Raw genomic sequence first — 24,456 nt, 5'->3', positions numbered from 1 at the left:
AAATAGCAATTTCTAAGGCGAGAAAGAGTTTGTTCAGTGAAGTTGTAAAGAGAAAAGCGTTTTGTGTATATGTGTGTGTTTTTGTGGGTGCATGGTATGGGCAAACACATTTGGAAGTGATGGATTGTTACAGCATACCAAACGGAGTAGGAAAGGTGGGTGGTGGATTTTATTGGAGAGCTGGAAAGGTTTTGTGATGAATAATAGTCATGAGTGAATTGGTCATTGTCAGAACCCTCCAGAGCCTATTGAATCAGCAATGCTGGGGTTTTACAATGAGCTTCAGCCATGAAGATCAGCCTGTTGGGTCGTAATAGATGGAAAGTGAGTTGATGGAGGCAGGAGGTACAATAGATGAGGCGAGCTCTCGCCACTGGAGCAGCATTTGTCTGTGGGGAAATGGGCCACAGGAGAGACCTATGTTCCTCCCACACACTGTGCAGAGATCAGAGAGCAATGCGGATGCATTTGATGATCGAGCACAGGCAATGTGCACCCACACACATGCACAGGTGCACGCACGCATACAGTGTGGCTCAGGGAGGAGTAAACACGCTGCATGGGTAGCATGCTGGGTAATGATGCCCCGTTGACCCATCGCTAATGATCCCCCTCAACTCAGCCCGGGAACATGATGGGCTTTGATCTGTCTGTCATTAAGGGACTGTGGAGTATACATGCACATCCCTTTATTCTGATGAAGAATTCAAATATACACGGATCAACTGGGGAGACTCATACAGAATGCATCCTCGTGAATATTTATACTTGCACGCTTGCATGTGAAGACGCAAGTAAACACACTGCACACCCACACATCTCTGCATTTACTGTGCGTAAAGGTCAGGTATACAGACGCTTTAATTTTACACAGACAAACACATACACACGTATATGCAGGAGAGCACAAAAAGCCCTTGAATCCATGACAGAGATTAAACATGTCATTTACTCGCCATGGTTAAAGAGAAGTAATAAATAAAACAGATGATTTATTAATATCCCCGAGTTGTAATCCACTGCATTATACGTGTATTAAAGCACATTACTTAGCATTGCATGGTGAGCGTTAAAGTGCTTTTAATAAAATGCTTAAGTGCCTACAGGCATTTTTAAAGCAGTGGCAGATCTCTGAGCAGTATCTCTTCAGTGTCTCACTAATGGGACTGATGTAAATATGTTCGTTTGTGAATCTTCCCTCCAATTTAGTGCTGCTCACATTGTAGATGAAGATTATCCAAGGATTATGAGGCTTGAAAAAAAACGCTATTTGATGTGTATTTATGCACGGCTTATAAATGTAGTAATATGGAATTAGGTCCCATCATGGCTGAAAAATACAAACATGAAAAAAGTCTCAATCCTACCTCCCCCCCTTCTGGCTCCCTCTCAGGGTGTCATTTAGTGATATTCGTTTCCAAAAGTGGAAATTTAGCAGACATTTATAATGTAAATCACAGGCTATAACTCTATACGTGGTGTGGAAGGACCGCATTAAGCCTTCAAATCACTCATCCTGTTGCTTGGGCGCCAGTAACATTATGCCTATCCGCTTGATCGTTCACATATTTCAGTGTGTGATTGCAGCCAACAACAGTCGATGCCTCCGCTTTGTAGGTCCTTGGAGGCGGAGAAGGTTCAGAGAATTACCAACGTGATTTTTTCTTCTTCCACGCGTAAGAGCAGTGATGGGAGCATTTCAAGAACGTGGCGGGGGGAAAAAAAAATGCTCTCTGAATACATTAACCTGATGGAAGATGGTGTTCCTATTTAAATTCATGTACTTTCTAACGATAACCTCCAGGATATATGTGACATTGTGTGCAGACTAAAATTGCTGTGGTTGGAATTCCTTTTTTTATATATATATATATATATATATAAAGAGCTCTTGCATATTTATAAGACCATGTCAAAAAAAAGAGCTAACCTTGGTTACTTTCACAAATTTTAAACTTCTTTACACCGTTACATTTTCCTCTTGCATATAAAGTGGTCGCGTTGGTTTCTAGAGAGTAAATGGGTTGAAACCCTTGCCAACAACACTGTAAGCACTGTTAGTTTGAGTGCAAGCTCACGAATATAATTAGAAAAACATCATCAACCTCGTATATTAGACAGCAATGTTGGCACAGGGCTCCAAGCTGTAGCTTATGGCACTGTTGTGATAACTACCAAGGGGTATGGTTTGGTTTTCTTCGAAGACAGCTTGCAATTTTGGGATCACCATGACACAGTCTTTACAAGTGGAAACGGGGGCTTGTTACATTAATCATTAGATGAACAGATGACGGGCATTTTAGAGGGAGAAGGGTGAAGTGCGCTGAGAGTTTGATTGAATGTATGTAACAACTATAATTTAAGTTAATGGACAGATCTGCCACTTTGTTATCTAAAATTGCGTACTTACATAATCAAGAGAAACATACACATCTTTAATGTTCTATTGTGGCTTGTCAGAACTACCATCAAGTCATTATGCATTCTCATGCATGCATCATTTCAAAGTATCCACATAGGATGTTATTAAGCGCGCGTTTCTCGCACTAAACCCCCCTAAAGCATCACGTGGACAGAGTAGTACAACAATTAGTATCTCCGACTAAGACATTTTTCATGCTTTGTTCAAGTTGCATGCTTCTCACTCAGCACCCGTTACTGTATCTGATAATTGAGATGAGCAATGTGGTGTGAAGTCATGTAAGAGCCAGCCAAAACGCCTCCATTAGCATAATGTCAGGGCGCTCAGATCTGCTGTCTGCCTGCTGGCGTAGAGCTGGCTGCCTCTCTTCACACAATGCCATAGCGCTGTGTTCAGCCTCTGTCTTTCCTCCGGCTTGGGGAGGGCATGTGCACTTCAGAGACGGGAAACTGGCAAAGAGGCCTCAGAGGTCAGAGATGTGGCCTGGTGCGATGTCGGTGAGGAGGCTGGCAGCTTTGAGGTTCCATTTCAAGGAAGTGATTTCAGGGGGTGATGGGGTAGCTCTCACACATCACAGGGCAATACTTGGTGCTCTAGCATGGATGATGGGAGAAAATAGTGGTCAGAGGGCCACTGCAATGTGGTGGTGAGAGAGGCGGTGATGTGACGAGCCCTATTCTGTTAGCTCTCACACTCCAGAGGTCCCAATTAGGAGCGAGGACTCTGTCCTCCCACAGGCTGCCCTGCTCACAAAGGTGATAATGTGGCTACACATCACCCAAGACCTCCACCAAAATTAGAAAAGATGGAAATCACATCCATACATCCTCTTCCTTGCCAAAGACCCAATGTTGCTGTCGGGTTAATCTGTGTGGCGCGTTGTTAATTTAAGAGACTCCTGAGATCCAAAACCCTGAGTGGATGATGCATTGACACAAAAAGAAGGTGTCTGTCTTCCGCAAAATATGTAAATAAAGCATTGCCGATCATTGCTGTCCACGCCTGGGCTCAGAGGACGGCAGTGAGACAGACGGGTTTTGTAAATGTAATGAAGGGAGATAATAATTCTTTTCTCCGTCAGCTGCTCTCTGCCATTAGCATTTGCTGCCAGCCCATGCCACTCACTGCTTGGCGCCCAATGCACTCACTGCCACAATGATAACAATCACAATCACCAGCCACTCCACGCGCATATATTACAATGGCAAGCGCCCTAATACCTCGCACCTACAGCAAAACACTATTAACATGCCAGTGATATCTCTGCAATTCAGAGATTCAAAGGGATCGGCTGGGGAGAAAAGCACGGATGAGACATGGCAGTTTGAGTCCATGCATTTTGCCTGATAACGTTCCGGTGTCTCTATCTTAAAGACGCGCAGTCAAAAACACAAGGATGAGCGTATTCACACACGTTCTCATGCACCTACACACACACACATGCAGTGCGAGAGATGAAGAAGAACAAGGAGCAGGCGGATTTTCATAATGTCAAGAGCAAAGATGACTCTCCTCCAAAAAGAAGTACAACTCTATCTATATGTTAATGGTGGGAGGGACAGATCCAGATTCTGTGTGGTGCGTCAAGCAATTAGATCAAGACCCGTCTGATATCTTTATGGAGCTACCCGCTGAGGTCCCACGCTGGACAGGAAGCGCGGCATTGCAGGTGCATCTGATCCTCTCCACCTCGATGCGTGTGAAATAATGTTTCCCCCACCATACCATCGACTAATTAGGATCTAATTATCCAGGCTAGTGTAAACAATCACGGCAGATGGCATAGCGTGCAGTATTAACTCTAATGACCCAGGGCCCTGTGGAATTCACATTTCACCGCGTTTGTTTATTTTCCTCCATTAGTCTTTGCCCTACTTTCTAAATTCACTTAGGCCTATTTCCAACCTTCCCATGCCTTGAGAAAAGCCGCCCGCCTCCTATTCCCGATGCAGCTCTCGTTGTTTTTGGTTTTTTCTTTGTTGCTATTTCTTCCACTTACTGTCGTTTATCTGTTCTGTGTTGCGTTCTCTTGTTTTTTTCGTTTTGTTTGGATTTTTTCAAACATTGTCAATTAGCTCTCACAAAGATCAAGGGACAATTTGTACCTATTTCCTCCCCCCACCCGCTACTATCTCCCTTCTCCCTGGTGGAAAGGGGAGAGTCGGAGAAAGATATGTGTGTGTGTGTGTGTGTGTGTGTGTGTGTGTGTGTGTGTGTGATGTGGCGCACAAAAACCTCACTTCTTCTTCCAAACCGTCGAAGCCGCCTGTCTCACCTGGGAAATAATACCGTGATGTCAGTCACACGCGCGCGACAACGGTTGGCAAGCCAGGATCATTTCCCATTTTGTTTTACTCAGAAGAGCTCTCCAAACCTCACTTCCTTAAGAAAAAAACAATTTAATATGTCTTGTCCTTAGAAAGAAAGAAATTGCCATAGTGTCTGGCTTACATTCCTAAATTGATACATTGATCTGTTGGCTCCAAGAATATGTTCACAGCTCGCTGCTACAACACATAAATCGTATTTGAGTGCCACAAAGGCAGACAAGAATCTGTGCTTTGTCTTTTGCAAAGCTTGGACTATCCCTTGGTGATCAAAGACATAACTTTGCTACATCTAGCTGCAGTTGTTCATTTGCGGTTTGCCCATTGTTCGTCAGACAAGGCTGAGCTGACAAGAGACTTGATGCTGCAGAGGGCGTGTAATGGCGGCTGTGGGTGTGCGAGGTCTCATTAACTGACGCTGGGCCTTGTGCCTGTGCTCCTCTGCGCGCCGTGTTCTCTGCCAGGAGCTGGACTTGCTAATTAGGCTCCTGGATATCACAGACACGTCCCTCGGTACGCCATACAATATAGTGACTCAGAAGGTGCTAAAGAGGAAAGAGCAGGGCGAGGGGGATGGAGGAAGATGAAGAGCAAGGAGCGATGCAGAGATGGGAGAAAAAAAAGATGGCATGACATCTCGAACAGAGAGCTCAGATGGAAGTGGGTCGGAGAGAGGGTGCAAGAGATGACAAGTGATGAGAGGGCAACGAGAAAGAGTATGAAAGAAAACTACTGTGTTGGGAGAGACTAAGGCAAGAAAGAGAAAGTGGCACAGCACACAGAGAGGAAACTGATATTGAGAAACTTAAGATTGGAAGAGAAAAAAAGAGGATGGAATCAAAAGGAAAAAGATAGTTCGAGACAGGCAGAGCATAGCGGAGAGGTAGAGAAGCACTCAGAGGAGCAGCGAGGCAAACAAGGAAGAATTCCAAACAGAAAGGGTGTGTGTCTGTGCTGCCCGCTGAAGTGTGTGTCCGGATAATTCAATCTGCTGCCCATTGACTGGCCTCCCGCTCCGTCTTAGCTCCTAATTAAATCTCCATTTGTTGGCTGGATGCTAGTGCTTCTAATTGTGATGCTGTAGCATCAGATAGACACACAGGCACATCTAGACACACACACATTGGCCCCGCAGCGAGTGGGATCCCAGACACGTCACCGCGCTACATTACACCTCAATTAATCACATCAATTACGCATCAATTAACCCGTGGCGATCCTGCTAAACACAGCTGGGATGCAGGCGCTATTTTGTCTGCGTCAACCTGAGGACTTTTTGTTCAACATCAAACCAAACTGATCACCAGTAATAAAATCATTTTACACCGCTCAACATGAAATCCATACTCCGAAACTGCATCTCTCTCCTCTGAGCAGTGAGCATGACTGTATGAGCATGTCCCTTGGGCCATGAAACCTGTATTGCCTCAACATAGATATCATATAAGAGATCTTGTGCACAAACATGTTCTAGGGGGCTATAAATACAAAGGGGGGTAGGCAGACATTGAGCTGTGATGGACTGGCACTCGCATGCGGCATGCAGATGCTGATCCCTGGGCCATATCTCTAAATGAGTGCAGGGTTAGATGGAGGCTGTTCATCTCCCATCCCTGTCTTTCAGGCCTGGCCTGCTTGTTTGGCTTCGGCTGTAATGGGTCGCTTCACCTTGCTGCCTAGCATTGGAGGACACCCCCCCCCCTTCTCTCTTCTCATTTCGCTACCCACCTCTCAATTCCTCACCTCGTCCTGCATCTACATCACTTCTCGATCTCTCTCTTTCATCATTAAGCCCTGCATTTCTCCCACCATCTGTTTCACCGTCACTCTCTCTTCCTCCTCGGTGTCTTTTCTTGTTCACTCTCTTACTCGATCCCTCCCCTTCGTGCCCTCCTGTTTTCCGACTCACCTAAGTGAGGGGGTGGAAATCGGGGGGGGGGGGGGGCGTTAAGGAGGCGGGAATATTTTGTTCTATGTGTTTCAGAGCTGCATGACCTGGTCCAAACATTGTCATCTCAACTTGTAAAGCAACAACATGTGTGTGTGTGTGTTGTGCATGTGTGTATCCATAAGGGGGGTGTTTCAACAGCTTTTAAGATGCTCTTAACCCCTCCCCCCCAGCCCCACAGCCCACACCCTGTCACCAACCCATTACTAGGCCAAGGTCACTGCCATGACTGTTGCATAACCCCCATCAGAGAGGCTACCCATGACACATGTTAAAGTCCAATTGGAGAGCCTAAATGACGGCTCTAAATTCTCCGTGATGACATGATACGCCGTGAGGTGGACTGGAGGTGGTCGATGGAGCAGGGAAGTTATGTGCATATATGTTTGCGTGTGTCTAGGAAAAGAAAGAGAGGTGGAGAGAAAGAGATAGTGGAGTGAGTGGGAAATGGAGAAAGAGTACGCGGATGATAAGGCGGTAGACCTCCAAATGTTTCAGCAGGCAGGGGCTCCACTTTATCGCTGCATCTCAGTGATACAGTTGTGCCGAGTGCCAGCTAGGATGTGGTTACCTAGGCTGAAACACAGGGGCCTGAGGATTAAACAGAGGGCAGAGAGAGCTCCCTGCTGCTGGAGTGGAGCAGGGGTATGGAGGTGAGGCACAAAATAAGCAAGAGAAAGACTACAAGACAAAAGCAGAATGTGAATGCCGTCTGTGTGATTGCATGCCAGCGTGGCGCAAGGGGGAGCACAATGGGCCTTGGTTTGTAAAGCTGCCCCGGTGCCTGTGGTCTTTGTCTCACAGCCATTAAAATTCTGTGTGTGCAGCAGGGGACCCGGCTGGAGACATGCCACCATTCAACCTCAGCTGTCAGGTTAGAATAAGGTGTTTTCATATCTTTGGTGAATAGGCTGGTGGTGCAGCTTGACTGTTGGGGGCAGCTGCTTTGCACAGCAGCCACATTAAAGCCCTCCTGGTCCTCCCATGCCAAATGTTGGTCTTCCCTAGATCTGCCGACCCGTGTGATTTGTCTTTTATCCGTGCTCATAGTGCTGCAGGAATTCATGGTCCAGAAGGACTGCCCTCTAGCCTTTCATCTGGAGGCCTGAAGCAGGCACTGCTTTGCACCACTGTCCCTTCGTTCATCACTGGAAGGGAGGAGGCCGCAGTTCCTTCTGGCCAATGCTATTCCGTTTCTTCCTCAACCCACCCTTGTCTCATCCAGGAAAGATGTTAGCTTTACCTTGACACAGTGCAGCCAGTTAGCTGCACCCACATGGACTGATGTCCTCCAATCACTAAGTTTATTCTATAGTCCCCTATTTCTACATTCATGTGTGAGACATGTGTGACAAATTGTGGATCAGCTCAGCAATGACGATACAACAGTGGAGGCAAACACGTCCTCCTGACACATTAGAGACAGCAGCGTACTCTTCTACAGTGAGCCTTCATTATTAACAAAGCTTTGTACTAGTGTATGTGCATACATGTGGAAGTTCACATCTGCATGAGTAAAAATAGGCACTGATGTTCCCAGCTTGATATGCATATATATTATACAAACAGACACATATATGTATACATATATTTACAGTGTTTATTTGCAGAAATCTGTGCTGACACACATTAATCAGAAGAAACAGAAAAACCACACTTAAAAAACATGCAGTGTCCACCACAGGCACAAGCATGTTTCCGCACTTTATGACCTGTGCGGCTCACTGCGAAGATCAAAAGCACAGTGATGAAGAGAAAGGGGAGAATGAGGGTCAGACAAGAGGTTCTCTGTTGGAAACTCATTAGATGCAGAGGAATTGGTCCTATCTTCCTTCGGCAGAACCGTTAGCGGTCGGCGGCCATTTAAGTTCTCACAGAGTCTCCAAGAGAAGATCACTTACATGGTGAGCCATCTTTTCCTGGATGTCGATTCTGAGCTGCATGTGATCCTAATAAACAGTGACTTTTCTCTCTCTCTCTCCCCATCTGGCTTTGTTCCTGAAAATATACACTTTGCTCTAAATGAGAAATTGGTCTCAAGTGCGGCCAGTGTTCAGGGATTCATAATCGGGGCTCATGTGAATGGGTAATTTGAGGAAGAAACTAATGTGAACCCATGAATGGCACTAAAACGGGTAACCACAGTGAAGATTACTGTGCACTCAATTACCCGTTCTGCAATTTCACATGAGTAAAAGTATTAAGAATATTCCTTGCATCAGACGAGACATATTCGTCTGGTTTTGGCATGTGCAGGTCTCTAATGGTGGCTCGTTGATATATCCATATTGCTAAGTGCATGCAACCACCGAGCCCCTGAACCAGCTGGAAGTGGTTGGGTGTTGCCTTGGTGAAGTTTGTTCAGGCATGAGTATAAATGTTTTGGGATTGTGTGTGTGTGTGTGTGTGTGTGTGTGTGTGTGTGTGTGTGTGTGTCAAGTAGAAGAAGAAAGAATGCATTTACCAGTGGATGGAATTACATCAAAAGCCACCTCTGCGCTCCTGGGGAAAATATGGCTCATACATTTGGGCTCGGTTTCAAAGGTCTGTTGGGTTTGACGTCGTTTGTTTTTGGAGAAGTCCATGCAGGTGGTAGAAAGATTAGCCAGGTAGCGGTGTATTTTTTTGTTACCAAACAATTGAGAAAGAGAATTGAAAGACTGGTTTTGGAAACAGAAAGCTTTTGAGGAGGCTGTTATTTGTTTGCCTCCTTTTGTAAGTGGAGTCTTTTTAAGGGTAATAGAAGAGAGTAAGCTGCAGCCTTCAGAGAGGTATTGTGTGTTCTGGTGTGTACGTGTGTAGCCGACAGTGTGCGTGTTGCCCGCCTGTGTGAAACACAGAGATGCACAGTCACACTTTTATTTACAGTTTCAATCAGGTTCAATTTTCCGTATCCCCTTTCCCTGCCTGGAGAGGCTGCCTGCACACTCGCCCAGTTCCACCACACTGTCCTCTGCATACACCACCATAAATATTGGGCGTTAACCTGCTTGTGGAGAGAGAAATAAGCTCCAAAGATCTGCCGTTATAAGTGAGTCAGCTAGTGTGATAGACCTAGAACCAGGCGTGCTCCAGGCCTTTGGCGGCTTACTGCAACTATTAATACAGACTTTAATTAGCCCGCCACAAACACTGGCACAATCGGCTCAGTGTCGCCCGTGGCTGGCGAGGCAGACAGATCAATAGGTCTGATCATGCCTTTTTCATCAGCTCAAATAAAAGCACTTTGTCTCTCTGGCTCAGCCCTGGACCTTGCGTATCACCTTAAAGGCTTGCTGTGGCTGCACTGGCTGTGTGCAGTGTTGCGGCTGGGGCCTGTATAATCTGGCTGCATTAGGGAACTATAAAGATAAATGAAGGGAGGCACAGAGCATAACTCATCCTGTCAGAGAAAGGGGTTTAAGGCTGGGAAACTTTGTGTTTTCTAAAGCAGCCCCTACCAACCCCACCCCCCATGGCTTCCTAGTTTCGCACTCTCTCTTCCTCCTACTAGCTGGTGTTCTTTTCTTTTCTTTTTTTATGTGTATGTGTACAATCTCTGCTGTATTTTTCCTCCATCTGCTTTCTGTCTATTCCCCTCACCCTCCTCTCTCCCTCCCCATCTCCCCCCCCCCCCAACCTCTTTCACTGATCTAGAGGTATGGAAGAGTTCATTTACACTTCCTCTCTCTGCTGCGCAAATTGCTCCTCTACCTCTTTGCCAGTGCATTTCAGTTTGAAATAAAAGATTAAGCTGCTTTTGCAGTAACAACTCATTTCATGTGCTTTTTGGCAGGCTTTTCTGTTGACCTTCAAGTTCCCAATCAGTGCAGAAGAAAAATGTAAATAGCTTGTTCTGAGTCCTCGTTTCCTGTGAATTGGTGAAATTGTGTGTCCGCTCGCAGAAGTCACCGAAATCACCAAATCACCAAACCACTACCTTTTTTTTACCTTTTTTTACTACCCCCTCTGACTGCTTCACCTTCTTTATTTCCCCGTCTCATATGTGTTTTCACTCTCACTTTTTCCCTTACATTTCTTTTCTTCTCTTTCTTTTTCCAGTAGATGATGTTGCACCGTATTTTAAGATGGAGCCTCCTCAAACCCAGGTTCACCTGGAGGCGAACCGTCTGGTCCTAACCTGCATGGCAGAGGGCAGCTGGCCCCTGGAATTCAAATGGATCTACAACGGCAGCGAGCTCACACGTTTCTCCTTGGAATACAGGTGAGGAAGGCAGCCTTGCATCTATAATTAGCTTACTACATGAGGACATTTTAGTGGCATTTAATTGTAACTAATAGCTCAATTGCTCATTTGTATTCATATTCGAGACTCATTTCTATGGATTTATTCAGGACGGATTTGGCTGCATGTCTCCCCTGAGATATAACATTTTGTGTTCAGGGGATTGTCAGATTGTTTCCGATTTGTATCTCGCTCTGTATTCACTATGCAGAGATGGGGTGAGCGGATAACACTTCTTTTCTCTCTCGCTGTTTGTTGAAACTATCATTGCTGCAAAATTTAACAATGCATATTTTTCATCAGATTGTGCATGTGTGGGTGGGCTACTTTGCTCTGTCAGCAGTATGATGCTGTTTCACTGACCGAGGAGTTCTTCTGGGCACTTTTTTATTACACTTATACTTCAGCCTCGCATCACAATGCCGAGGAATTCTACTAACCTCACAGAGTGTGTCAAGAGAAAGCTTCAGCCTGTGCTAATAAGGCCTTTGTGTGTGTGTGTGTGTGTATGCGGTAATGTATCATGTTCATTTGTCCATGTCCAGTACGCTTATGTGCCTGTGTGCCTGCATGTGTGTGTTCACAAGTCACAGTGGCAGTCCACAGTGAAAGTCAGTTTCTATCTTATTCTAGCCCCGTTTTCTTCACTCTCTACTCACAGTCTGCTCCGTCCCCTAGACATGGACAGACTCTCTCAGGTGGCATTGTCTGATTGCTCTCACTCGCTACCCCCCCCCCCCCCGCACACACATTCCCTTCCCTGTATGTCTCCCCCTCTTCTCCCCCTCGTCTTCTTCTTCGTTCCCCGTCTTTCCTCAGTGTTTGGCTGTGCTCTCACGTGGCTTAGTCTCTGGGTCTGCTTTGCAGGCCAGCCCTCTGCTTGTTATTCTTCACCAGCCCTGATCAAAGAGGAGAACTGGAATCCATTTAATCAGAACACCCCCCCCCCCCCCCTCCACCCACCCACCCTTACCGTGAATTGCAGTGCAGGGGGAACACGGTAGGGGCGGACTCCACACTCCTAAGTGGCTGTCGCAACCCAATTAAAGGGGACTCGGCTTCTGGGGTTATCCACCGAGCATCTCACACACACGCCATTTAACATGAATGCACATCAGGGGAGCGACGGAGTTATGGGCGCCAAGGACTAACAGGTGAGAGGTGCTCATATGATTTGATTCAACTGACTGGAGATATAGGATAACAATGGGGCTTTTTGTGAGTCCTGTCAGTCAGTCAGAAACTCTTTTAGCCTTTACGCTCCGCAGCGGGACTTAAGATAGCGTTCGTCTTTCTTTAGATTGCCATCTACTGTTCATCTGCACATCACCTCTGAATCACACTTGGCTGCTCTGTTGTATTCCTAATGTGGAGCATCTATGTCTCATGGCTAAGTGGAATGCCATTTAAGCCGTGTTTCAGCTGCCCAATGAAACACCTCTTGATAAATTGAGCATCTTGAGTGTGGGGGGGATAAAATGACAAATGTCTGTCATGCTGAAGATGACTAATGGCACTTTGTGTTGTGTGTGCCCATTAGGTACCTGATCTCCTCGTTGGACCGATTACACGCTGGCCACTACCGCTGCATTGTGAGAAATCGAGTGGGTGCTATAATGCAGTGCAGTACTGAAGTGCAGGTTGCCTGTAAGTGCAGGTTTCTTACCACACATCTGACAGAGTAAGGGGAGGACACTGTTTTTGTTAAAGGTTTGTCAGGCACAGTATGTGGATACGTCACTCTGAGTAAAGGAGCTTAGCTTTTGAAAAGAGTACATAATGTGGTAATAATGCCGGTTCTTCTTTTTCATCTTGCTGCCATGCATTTAAAACATCTTCTCTTCTAGTATTAATTCTCCTTGTTTGCGCACTTTCTTTGTCTCCCCTTCTTGCACTCTTCTCTTTACGCCGCTAGATATGGGTGGTTTTGTGGAGGATGAAAGGTCTCAAACTGTATCCCAGGGTGAGGGTGCTCTCATGCACGCACCGCGGATACACAGCTTCCCCAGGCCACAGATCACCTGGTTCAGAGACGGACGTAAGATTCCCTCCAGCAGCCGCATGTAAGTCCAACGTGGTTTCTTTAGTTTGAGTGTGCGCATTTTTTTGTGTTTCTGCACGTGTATTAGCACCCATGTAGGTGTTGGTGGTGAAGGCTGAGCTGCTGAATCAGAATATCTTTCACTTCAGAGAACTCCAAGAAGTTCAATACTGCCCACAGATTTTCTCCAATCCCCCCCCCCCCCACATACACACACACACACACACACACACACACACACACTATGAATGAAGTTGACCTGAGGAGTTGATGAACAAATGTTGGCTCAGGCCGTGTTCATCATTGACTCACCTATCAATGATAAAGCGGGTTATTATATCGCCCCTATTGACTTTGCAGGCGGAATGATTGAAGGGTAGAGATAGAGCAGGCAGCAGGGGAACCAATTAGACAAAATTGGACAAAAGGCCTCAATTGATGATATGTTTGACTGACAGCTCTCACCCCTTGGTGCATTTGGGTGTGGGAGGGTGTGTGTATGTGCATGTGTGCTTGTGTTAAGAATCTGTGTGAAGCTGCATGTGCACAGTGGGAGTTCTGCGGTTTACTGTATATCTGTGTGGCCTAAGCTTTTAGCGTGTGTGTGTGTGTGTGTGTGTGTGTGTGTGTGTGTGTGTGTGTGTGTGTTCGATTTTCTTGGCTGAATTCATGACTGTTCAGGTATGCAATTTTCCTGAAGAGACACTGTGAAGGTAATCTCCTGAGATTAATTTTGCCATCCAGACAAACAGAGGCAGAAACCACCTCCTCGTGCATAATTCAGGAGCGAGCTCTACCATGTCGTAGCTGGTGTGAAGACTTTCAACCAGAGTTGCATGCTCTCCCTTAAAGAACGGATTGGTGCGTTTACCCTCTGCCTGCAGGGCTCCAAAAAACACAGCACAAGCACGGAGGGAAATTGTACGAAAAATCTCAACCCCTTCCATGAATGTTCCAGACCGATTCCAGAGCCGGTTACTCTGCGGCGGACTCTTATCAGTCGTGAAGCGGTGAAGCTTTGCACCGCGACAATGAGAGCCACTGACAGGACACTCTGCATTTACCGCCTGTTTGCTCGCTTTGTGTCAGGCCGCATTGACATTCACAGGCGTGTGTGTGTATATTAGTGCTTGTGTGTTTGTGTAAGTGTCTGTTGACTCGGTGAGAGCCGCGGCTCCTAATTGTCCAGGAGTGTGTGTGTGTTTATCCTGCGCCGATCAGTCAGATGCTGGCAGATACGAAGAGCCTAATCTGGCCGCGTGCTTAGCGTCGGCTCTCATTTAATAGGCCCCACTCAAGCGTTTGAGCCCATCAGCCTAACCAATGTTCAGCCATTCTCGAGGCACAAAAAAGATTTTAAATGAATTGCTTGGCATTTTTCAAGCCAGCTGCTAGTGTGTTTTTACAAGTATCCATCCTTTTTCTTGTATTATGTGTTGCTTGTCGAAATTACTGCAAAAACAATTAATTTGGGACGAATCAAAAATCCATGTTAACCCGAAAAGACACTCCACAGATCAACCAAGCTAACATGATGCTAATCAAACTCATTATATTGACTTTACAGCATTTAATGACATTTGTATCTTTTGCTGGTATCTGTGTGTTGCTGTCCTTCCTCTCTCTACACCGGGGCAGGTTGCACAAAGATTGGCTTTGACTGTGGCTTACATCTTACAAATAAATATGTAGACATCTAGACAACTGATGAACATCTAGTTCATCAGTTGCTCAAAGCTGCTGTAGGACCAGTTGATTTGTCTGGATATATTAAGTATATCACAAGACCAGCCTCACCTATCTTAACCCCCATAATACAGCGAGTACAGTTACTTTGTATAAGTACTGCAGAATATTATGTGTAAAAAGTAACAAGAGACATTGTGAACTATTCATTTAAGACACTGCAGTACCTTGTAGATGGAAGTGCTCATTAAAGTAGTTTTGTGCGCTTCTTTTCAGACATAATTTATGAGTAAGTGTGTGTGTGTGTGTGTGTGTGTTGTTTACCCTCAGGAATTATTGACTGTGAGAAACCGCTACTCTGTGGTTTAATGATATGAGTGTGCCTGTGCTTGAACTGCATTCACCTCTAACTGAAGCCGTTTGTGTCTTTTATTAGGATGAAGTTTAGGATAAGTGAGTGTCCATGGTGTCAAGTAATGCTAAAATAACATGTGTGTGCGTGTGTGTGTGCATGAATATTTACTCAGTGCCATCACCCTGGACAACACGCTGGTCATCCTGTCCACTGTGGCACCTGATGCGGGAAGTTACTACGCCCAGGCAGTCAATGACAAGAATGGGGAGAACAAAACCAGCCAGCCCATCACACTCACAGTGGAGAGTAAGTACGAGTGCATGTGCACGCGCATTGGCACACATTCAGGCAACAGGCTTCCTCGTCCACACAGCGAAACACACACATCACTAGCAGATTGTTTGTGTCATCAGCAGATTGCATTAACAGGTTGTTGCAATTAAAAAAAAAAAAGTCTTACTCATTATTTTACAGCTCAACACACACCTCACAACAGGTGGCTCAGCAAAAGACAATGGAAACAGACAAAGCGCCCTCTACTGGCTTGTCCTCTCATAATATCGCTCCTTTCTGCCGTTTCTTTTTCTCTCTCTCTCTCCAGCAGACGTAATCATACTCATTACCTGCAATAGTTGTCCCTTGTTTTGCAGTCCTCCGATAACCTCTGGCTCTGGCAGTGAGTTACGGTCATGAGGTGTGTGTTAAGGAGAGCTCCAGCATCGCTTTTCTCCGACTGGTTGGATGTACAGCCCCGTAAAGTGGTCCTTCGGTTTAACCGCTCCTCGCAAAAAAAGCCGATTTATGAAAATGACACCGAGCAAACGGGGAATGATTAAACACGCTCAAGCACGCACATCAGATTAGAAGGTTGGCTTCACTTATATATGCTCACAACTTCAAATGAAGTTTGGCATTGCTCAAACAAGCATGCTTTCTTGTCATATCATTAGTGTTTAGCTGAACCTGACACTTCCCCATCCTTCCACCTATTTTCACCTTCTTTCATCTGAACAAAGTCACTAAAATTCTCCCACTTACTGATACTTACTTTCATCTAGATACAATCAGTCTTTCTCACCACCAGCCACTTTAAGGAGCCACTAAATGTAACTGGCTCTGAAGACGATATTTGTGATAGTATTTCATGCCACATATAATACAGCCTTTGATAAAAGATATCACAGAGTCCTTTGTGATTTACATTAGTTATCTAACGGAGTTATGACTATTATATGAGGAGTTTAACCTTCTCCCATGCAGAGCGGCACATTTTTAATATCAGCTTCTCGCTCGCTCCGGCATCTGCTCATCATATTGTTAATACAGTGTTTACAATTCAGTGTTCAATACGCATGACACAGCAATCTGTGGGGACCAGATATCACTGAATATCACTGAATCTGACCTTGCGGATCACACAGCCGTAGTTTGCATCTGAAAGTCAATAAGGTTTATTCGGCTGCATTTCTTCATAATATTTAGCAATTCTGTGGAGAAAACACAAAAATATGCAGTAGAGGAGGGAGCATTGTTCCTCAGGGAGCATACGAATGAGACAGAGCGGACTCTAATAGTCCAAAGCAAACTGACATTGGCTAATACTCAAAGTGGGCAGATGTTTTCGCTTTTTGTTTTCTTCTTCAGACTGCGAAATTCACTACAGCTGACTCGGGTCTACAATTGTCTTTGGACACAGACAGGTGTGAACAATATGGTGACATTAGTAGCAGGAATTTGCTATGCAGGTCACCATGTTGTTTACTTTTCCCATTTAATTAGAAGATTACACACTTGAGGTATTCTCAACACTGAGAGTTTATGAACTGCAATACATTAATTAGTCTCTGCCAGAGAACCAATCATGTCTTCTGGAAAATATAATATGTTATTTGACTAATGCAGTCACAGTTTTCATTGCGTCATTGGCAAACATAGACAACATTCTCAGCCAACTTTTAAAGGAATTTAACTTAACAAATGTGTTTATTTTGTATATTTACACAAATCTGCACCACATATTTAAGTGTAAAGCGCTACATTTGAAAGGGACCATTTCAGCTTCAACACCACAATTACAATCAATGAATCATGCATGAATTATATAGTATTATTATTTATTATTGACAGTATATACGTGCTGTTTATACCACTACTAATTTCTGACATTATCATCTCTTGTTCTTGCTCTTCTTGGTAGAAGATAAATATTAGTGCTGATACAGTTATTCTTCTTCCCTCTCCATCAATCACTTCTCCTCCTCCTCTCTCTAAGTCTATTTCTTCTCCACTACAATACTATGTATCAGGAGCTCAGAGACCATTTGACCCACACCAATCAGACGTTCCACATAATCTCACAAAAGTCTTAGGAAAACGAAAATTCAGCCTGTAATATTTTAATTATAGCCAATAACTTGACTCAAGTGATTTACATTTTTCCTAATGAATTTACTCTTCTGATGTCTTGACAACAAATTGTCCTTCATGGATTGATGGGCCCTTCTCTATGCAAATGAGTGATGATGTCAATAATGTCCTGGAGATGATGCTTGTACCACCATGATGAAATGAATTCAAAAATCTTTCTGTCAATCATTTGCCTCCAAATATTTTCTTTTGAATATAACAGATTTAGCTGTTATTCGCCAGCCTCGATACTGCTGGCTTTAAAACCCAATGAGTTTTTTTGGTCCAGCAAACATCATGACCATGCATTTCAGGGCCAGGGTGCACCACTCACCTGTTTCATACACTCCCTGCTGCCTGCGGATTATCTTTTCAATGTGTGTTTAGGTATGCTTTGAGGTGATTTCAAACATCTTCTTTTTGAAATGTTGTACGAGCATTCTTTGAATGTGAAAGCAAAATGTCAAAAACAAGCTCATTTGACTTTGTTCTTCTTTTCCTTCCAGCTGCTTGTGCTTGAAGCTGTACACTCATAGTTGACAGTATCTGGATCAGCTAAAATCACTACTTTTAAACACACATCTTGTTGTAAACATTTGTACTCGAGGCTATGCTTTACATTCATTTTAAAATGTAAAGCTCAGCTTCACTGTATGTGGCATGAACAAGAATCTATGCTATGGGAGCACCACAATGTAAATTCACATGGTTAATTGTACTAAACTGGGCTTTTAAAATTCTAATACAACCGTAATTTATTTAAAACAGCTGGAGAGTTGAACGAAGCAATCAAATGGGGAGCAGAACCAAACAGCATTAACCCATCAGGCCATGTTTTTAGAGGAAGCTTTGTCATTACGCTGCTGAGATTCCACATAAATGGGTCTTGAACGGGTGTGATTTACACGGAGGAGGCACGGAATAACAATAATAATAAAAAGTTGATTAGAGGCCCTATTAACCTGGGGTAGCCCTGAAAAACACTTGCCGCGCGGACCCACATGGGCGAACACACAAACACGCGTGCACGCAGTACACACACACCATAAATATGCTGTAAACGTGCAATCACTCAAACACATACAAGCGCAAAGGCCCGTAGCCGTACTCTGGGGAGGTGGGGGAAAATGAGATCAGATTCAGAGAGAGATCACTGATTGAGGGCAGTGAATCGATGGTTGGCTGGAGGCTTCGTGAAACCTGTGAGTGATGGTGCTGCATTTAATCGCCTTTTGTGTTTGTCTCAATTATGCTACATAATGGTTTCTAACACCTGGGCTAACACCGTGCTCAGGAAATGCTGCGTGCACTAGAAAAAGGATCTAAAGCAAAGACAGGGGTGTTAATAGTTGGCGACAGCATGCTGGCTACCTCCTGGTGATGGTGACAGACAGTCGGTCTCTGTGTAAGGATCTGGCCGTGCTCAGTTGGCTATATCAGACAGATGCGCAGGTTTAATCTGAGGTCTGCATATGGTTTATGCTTTTTTAATCTACTTCTATGTGTTTCTGTGTGCTCGATAGATGTTGGAGGACCCGCCGACCCCATCGCCCCCTCTATCATCATCCCCCCCAAGAACACCAGTGTAACCGTGGGGAGAAACGAAGCTATCATGGAGTGTGTTGCAAATGCAAGGTACATTTTAACACAGACACACATGCATACAGACAAATGCATACGTACACACAGATAGACCGGCACACATTATCAAAACACCTTCTCTCACCCCAACATCTGATGTTTTGTGATTCAAATGAAACTTGAAACCTTTTGTTTGAACATGATAGAAAAGCATTTTCTCCGTCTCTCATTTTGTACCTCTCCATTCTTCCCTTTGATTCAAGGCTTCACTCTGTTCCCCATATCTCGCGCAATCTCAGTCCTGAATTCTGACTATTATCTCCAATTCAAAGACTTAATCAGAATGACAGATGCATCCCATTGCTCCATCAATGCTCTGTAACCTTGAAACAGAATATAAATCAGTATTAAAACCAAAACTGCGCTCCCCATCTCTTGCTCTCTTTTTTTATTTTTTTTTTGCTCCTTTTCATCTTTTTCCCTTCCAGACCCCTCGTCAAAATGAGTATCACTTGGAGGAAAGATGGGCTAGTGGTCAATACAGGGATCCGAGATTTCGGCCGTAGATTGGTCATCAGTTTGCCTGCAGTCAGTGATAGCGGCTACTATGAGTGTGAGGCGTCCCTCCGCAGTAGCAGCGTCCCCTCAGTCACTTCTGGGGCCTTCCTGCATGTTCTAGGTAAATAACCCACAGCTTACATTTTAAACGTGCACAGATCAGCTGAGCCGATACTGTCCAAATATTGCATCAGCATGCCAACCCCCATGTTGATAGAACATTTTGCTGCCATTTTATACTTCAGTAATTTGAGTTGATGCCGTTATCTAGAGGGTTGCAAATGGTAGCTCACCAGAGAAGGGTCAAGATAAAAAAAAAAGCACAGATGATTTGTGAGTCGTTCTTAAAAGGCTTTAATGCTGCAATGTTTCCTTCTTTTTCCTCTTTGAAACAGAATATCCTCTGTTTGTAAAAGAGCCGCCAACTCACATCAGTGCAGAGATGGAGAAGGTGGTGGATATCCCCTGTCAGGCACGAGGTCAGACCGTGGTGTTTGTTTTACTGTGTGCTATTGCATGTGGGGGGGGGAAAGAAAAAGGGAAAAATAATCCTCTCCTTCCTCTGCAGGCACGCCGCAGCCAGACATAGTGTGGTATAAAGATGCAGTGCCCATCAGCCCGGTAAAGATCCCCAGGTACAGGGTGTTGGGAGGAGGCAGTCTACAGATCAACGGTCTCCTGCCAGATGACACGGGGATGTTTCAGTGCTTTGCCCGCAATCTCGCAGGAGAGATCCAGACAAACACCTACCTAGCCGTTACTAGTATGTCCCCTTGAAAATAGTTCAAAGCTATCTGCACGACTGCTGCTTAATTCTGCTCATCTTTCCCTCTCTGCTCCCCCCCTTTTTTATTCTTAAATCCGCTCCTCTGTTCTCTGTCTCTAATCCTCTTTTCTCCCCTCTCTCTGTCTTGCCTCCTACACCCATCTATCTATATATCTCTTCACATTGACAAAATTGTCTACTTGGATGCTCGGGCAACTATTGGCTATTTTTGAATCGCAGAACGTGCAGGAGAAGCAAAGAGATGGATGCGACTTGTCAGATTCTCAGAGCTGTCCCTTAGAATGAGACCTGACAGCCGCCTCTTTTGTCAAGTCTATTAAGCTCTCAGCTGGCGTCTGCTTCATTAGGGAGAAAGCTGTGTATGTCTCTCATTATCACCTCTGTCTCACCATATTTTGTCTCTGTCTCTTTTGTGTGTGTGGCTGACCCCTCCCCTGTCAGGTATTGCTCCCAACATCACCGCTGGCCCCTCTGACAGCGCCGTGATTGACAGCATGTCAGTCATTCTGCATTGTGAGACCTCAGGAGCCCCACGACCAGCCATCACCTGGCAGAAAGGTGAGTGCGCTAACAGCATGGGCTTCTGAGGTGGGGAGTTCATTATGCCGCATTTGGACTTGTCGAAGTAGACGAGAGCTATGGAAATATGCATTTTCTCCAAACAAGCTTTACTTGTTTGCTTTTGCGGCACTGCTTTCCCTCCTGTTTGTTTTCCCTGACATTTCTCCAATACCCTAATCTCTCTTTCTCCCTGTTACCCCTTTTTGTCCATCCTCCATCCCATACCATCAATCACTTCCACCCTTGCCCGCAGGTGAACGTGTCTTGGCCAGTGGCTCGGTGCAGCTGCCCAGGTTCACCCTGCTGGAGTCGGGCAGCCTGCTAATCAGTCCCTCTCACCTGTCTGACGCTGGTACCTACACCTGCATGGCCAGTAACTCCAGGGGCATCGATGAAGCTTCATCTGACCTAGTGGTCTGGGGTAAGCATAACAGAAACGGAATAGTCTCTGCACATCGCTCATATACCCCTGTGTCCTCATTTTCTACCTTGGACTTGCGGAAAATACAGCAAACTATGAGTCCAAGCTAAACCTCTGCAAAATATAACAAGATAAAAAGAAGCATCCTTCTTCTTTTAATCCATGACTTATTTGCTTGTAGATGCAGTAAGCACCTGGTTGCTGGAGGTCATTGTCAGGATATTCTGAATATATAGTCTAATGACTCATGCGTGTACTCAATTTCTGTGCATAAATCCACATATCAGTCCTCGAAAGCCTACGGACTCCGCCCGTTGGAAATACGGTGTGATTCACACCAGTTTCAGACAGACATTGAGTGAAAGACTTCCAGTAAGCTCTGTTCAATCCGCTGTTCAAACACAGTCTCTAAATAACAAGCTCCGTGTGTTCGCAGCGCGTACCCGCATCAATAAGCCACCTCAAGACCAGAGTGTCATCAAAGGGACCAAGGCCGTCATGACCTGTGGTGTGACCCATGACCCAAGTGTCACCGTGAGGTAATGACGAACGTTCACTTGCAATATCTTTTGGAATTTTGTCTAATTTCTTGTCCATTTTTTAAATCGCATACAATTGTTAGAAATGTCAGACATCACATGCTTTTTTTTTTTTTTTTTGCAGCTGTTTATTGACGACACCCGAGTTTAGAAAACAAGCTTGTATATTAATGTTGTTCTTAATTAGTTTCGGAAATCTGCAAGAGCTCTTGTAGTGTTTATCTACCCATAAGACCTCCTGTGGGAAGATTTTGAAACTGTTAGAGTGTGATTGTGGAATTAGTCCATCACTTCTCCTCATTCTTCAGACAGTCTTGATCGTGATAGAGTGTGTGCACATGCATCTGTCTCAGAGGGAGTGAAGTGATGTCTGTGGAGCCCAGTGATTAGAGTGCCTGTCACCTGTGGGCCCACGGCATTGATCAGATCGCGGGGTAAACAGATGAATATGTAAACAGAGTAATAACTTCAGACAGCGCCTTTAATTAAACGCAACACAGAGGAGATTAGCTGGAAAGCCCGAACAGTCGCAATTAATCAAAGGAGCTCCTGGAGTGTATATGTTTATATGAGTGTAAGGGGGGGGGGGGGGGGGGGATATGGGGGGTTGGGTATATGACAAGGAGAGAAATGCATGGAGGAGAGGGTCTGTACTGTATGTGTGACATAGAGAGATGGTTTTAAGATTCAAATCCCTTTCCCATCAGCCTCACAGAGCTTTACATCGGTGTCAGCGCCTTCTGTGTTTTCTTGTATGAATTGATGCAAAGCAAACAGATTTACTGTTACAACACTCAGATACAGAGTGTTACAGTGTGAGTGTGTGTGTGTGAGTGTGTGTGTGAACTACTCTTACATACGTATGAACATACCTCCAGGCACGTGTGGGAGAAGAGCGGCTCTGTGATTGACGTGAGCACGTCCCCCCGCCTGCGCCTGGATCCCGACGGGACCCTGCACATCTCCCAAACGTGGTCGGGTGACATCGGAACATACACCTGCAGGGTGACCTCAGTGGGTGGCAATGACTCCCGCAATGCCCACCTCAGAGTCAGGTCTGCATATTTGCCTTTTGTCTCCCTTGTCTTATCTTGCCGTTTGTATTTTTTTTTTTCTTTTCTTATTTATGTCTGACCGGGACATGATGGATAGATGTTTTCCCCACTGTCGTGTTTTATCGCTGCTCTTCTCTCTAATCCATCAAATCCTCTAATATTTACAATGCCAGGCTCTCGGCTTGGCTGTTTAATGCTGTTATTTGCTGCCTCTCTTGTCTGATTCTATTTCTCTTTATCACTTTGTCGCTCTCTCTCACACACGCACACACACACACACACATACAAACAGGCAACTGCCCCATGCTCCAGAAAACCCAATAGCAGTTCTTAGCACCACAGAGAAAAGGGCCATCAACCTCACATGGGCCCAGGCCTTTGACGGCAACAGCCCCCTGATCCGCTACATCCTGGAGGTCTCAGAAAACAGTGAGTAGTTCGGATGCAGTTATTGTTTCTTGTTAGTCATTTTAAAGCTATATTTTTACTTTATACACTCATTTGCTACCCATCTTATTATTTTACATTTCCATTGTGTCCCTAAAATTGGCAGCTGCAATCAGTGTAACTCAATTGCCTCACCTGTACGCTTTTTTTTGCGACTTATCAGATGAACCAACTTTTGTCGATGCCCAATGCGCTTGTCTTCCTCCTGCTGAAGTGTGAATGCTCTCACCCATAGAGTAAATTGTTCAGCTATTTTTCCATCGAAGCTCAGGCTCACTGAGAAGATGACAACTCATTAAAGGGAAAATGAATCCGAGGATGCAGATGGGATGTGTTTTTTGGATAATTGAATTTCAATCTGATATTTAGAGGGAGCGTATACAAAATAAATGACTTGCTTTTTTTTCAGTAGCTGCAATATTACTACTGAAAATGACACAACGGTGTGCCATTATAGTGAATAACACTGAATTTAAATTGTGCAAGTGCTGAAGAGATTTTTCTCAAGGATGTTCTCCAATGGTCATTTACCATTCACTCGCTATTGCTCACAGCTCTGTCTTATGTGTACGTCTTCTCCCCCTCAGATGCCCCTTGGACGGTGCTTCTGGCCAATATTGAACCAGAGTCTACTGGGGTCACTGTTGGTGGCCTCATCCCAGCGCGCTCGTACCAGTTCCGCCTGTGCGCCGTCAACGACGTGGGCAGGGGCCAGTTCAGCAAAGAGACTGACCGGTGGGTACTGAGCTTAGCTGTTCTGCATCTACTGAATATTAAAGATGCTGCTGGCATTCTGTGTAGCTTAATTGTGTACGCTGGTGAGAACAGCGATGCACCGCAGATCTGCAACGACCCGTTGTTCTCCCTCGTCTTTGCGGTTCAATAGAAATGATTATTTCCTGTAACTCCACTTTTTTGGTCTTCACTCTGTGGGGGTGCCAGCTTCGAGATGGGCCTTTTCGAGATAAAAAAAAAACTGTGAATGAGCTGAAATTGCGCTTTGTGAAGCCTTGATGGGTGCGCTGACCCAGCTTCATCTCTCTCCCTCCTATTAATGCTCTTTGCCGTTCTGCATAGTAAATTACAGAGAGGCTTGA

At 45.0% G+C, this 24,456-nt stretch overlaps 1 protein-coding gene across 6 annotated transcripts in view; it reads left to right on the top strand.

The window, feature by feature from the left end:
- Positions 1–24,456, top strand: part of LOC116394517 (protein sidekick-2-like) — a 78,516-nt gene that overhangs the window by 31,553 nt on the left and 22,507 nt on the right. For 4 of the 6 annotated variants that reach the window (XM_031867643.1, XM_031867648.1, XM_031867646.1 and 1 more), the window contains 14 exons: positions 10,739–10,901; positions 12,463–12,569; positions 12,838–12,985; positions 15,177–15,310; positions 18,934–19,045; positions 19,480–19,670; positions 19,945–20,028; positions 20,118–20,312; positions 20,778–20,894; positions 21,151–21,318; positions 21,755–21,857; positions 22,736–22,912; positions 23,205–23,341; positions 23,947–24,094. In XM_031867643.1, the coding sequence (XP_031723503.1) occupies positions 10,739–10,901; positions 12,463–12,569; positions 12,838–12,985; positions 15,177–15,310; positions 18,934–19,045; positions 19,480–19,670; positions 19,945–20,028; positions 20,118–20,312; positions 20,778–20,894; positions 21,151–21,318; positions 21,755–21,857; positions 22,736–22,912; positions 23,205–23,341; positions 23,947–24,094 (1,984 nt within the window). Of the gene's footprint in view, positions 1–10,738; positions 10,902–11,931; positions 12,077–12,462; positions 12,570–12,837; positions 12,986–15,176; positions 15,311–18,933; positions 19,046–19,479; positions 19,671–19,944; positions 20,029–20,117; positions 20,313–20,777; positions 20,895–21,150; positions 21,319–21,754; positions 21,858–22,735; positions 22,913–23,204; positions 23,342–23,946; positions 24,095–24,456 lie in introns of those variants that run through there. The other 2 variants (XM_031867644.1, XM_031867649.1) reach the window with 2 other exon arrangements.

This window comes from Anarrhichthys ocellatus, unplaced genomic scaffold (assembly GCF_004355925.1).
Source record: "Anarrhichthys ocellatus isolate YVR2014 unplaced genomic scaffold, GSC_Weel_1.0 scaffold40, whole genome shotgun sequence".
Lineage (NCBI taxonomy): Eukaryota > Metazoa > Chordata > Actinopteri > Perciformes > Anarhichadidae > Anarrhichthys > Anarrhichthys ocellatus.
The sequence above is the reverse complement of the archived record's forward strand: the minus strand, read 5'-3'. Positions and strand labels throughout refer to the sequence as shown.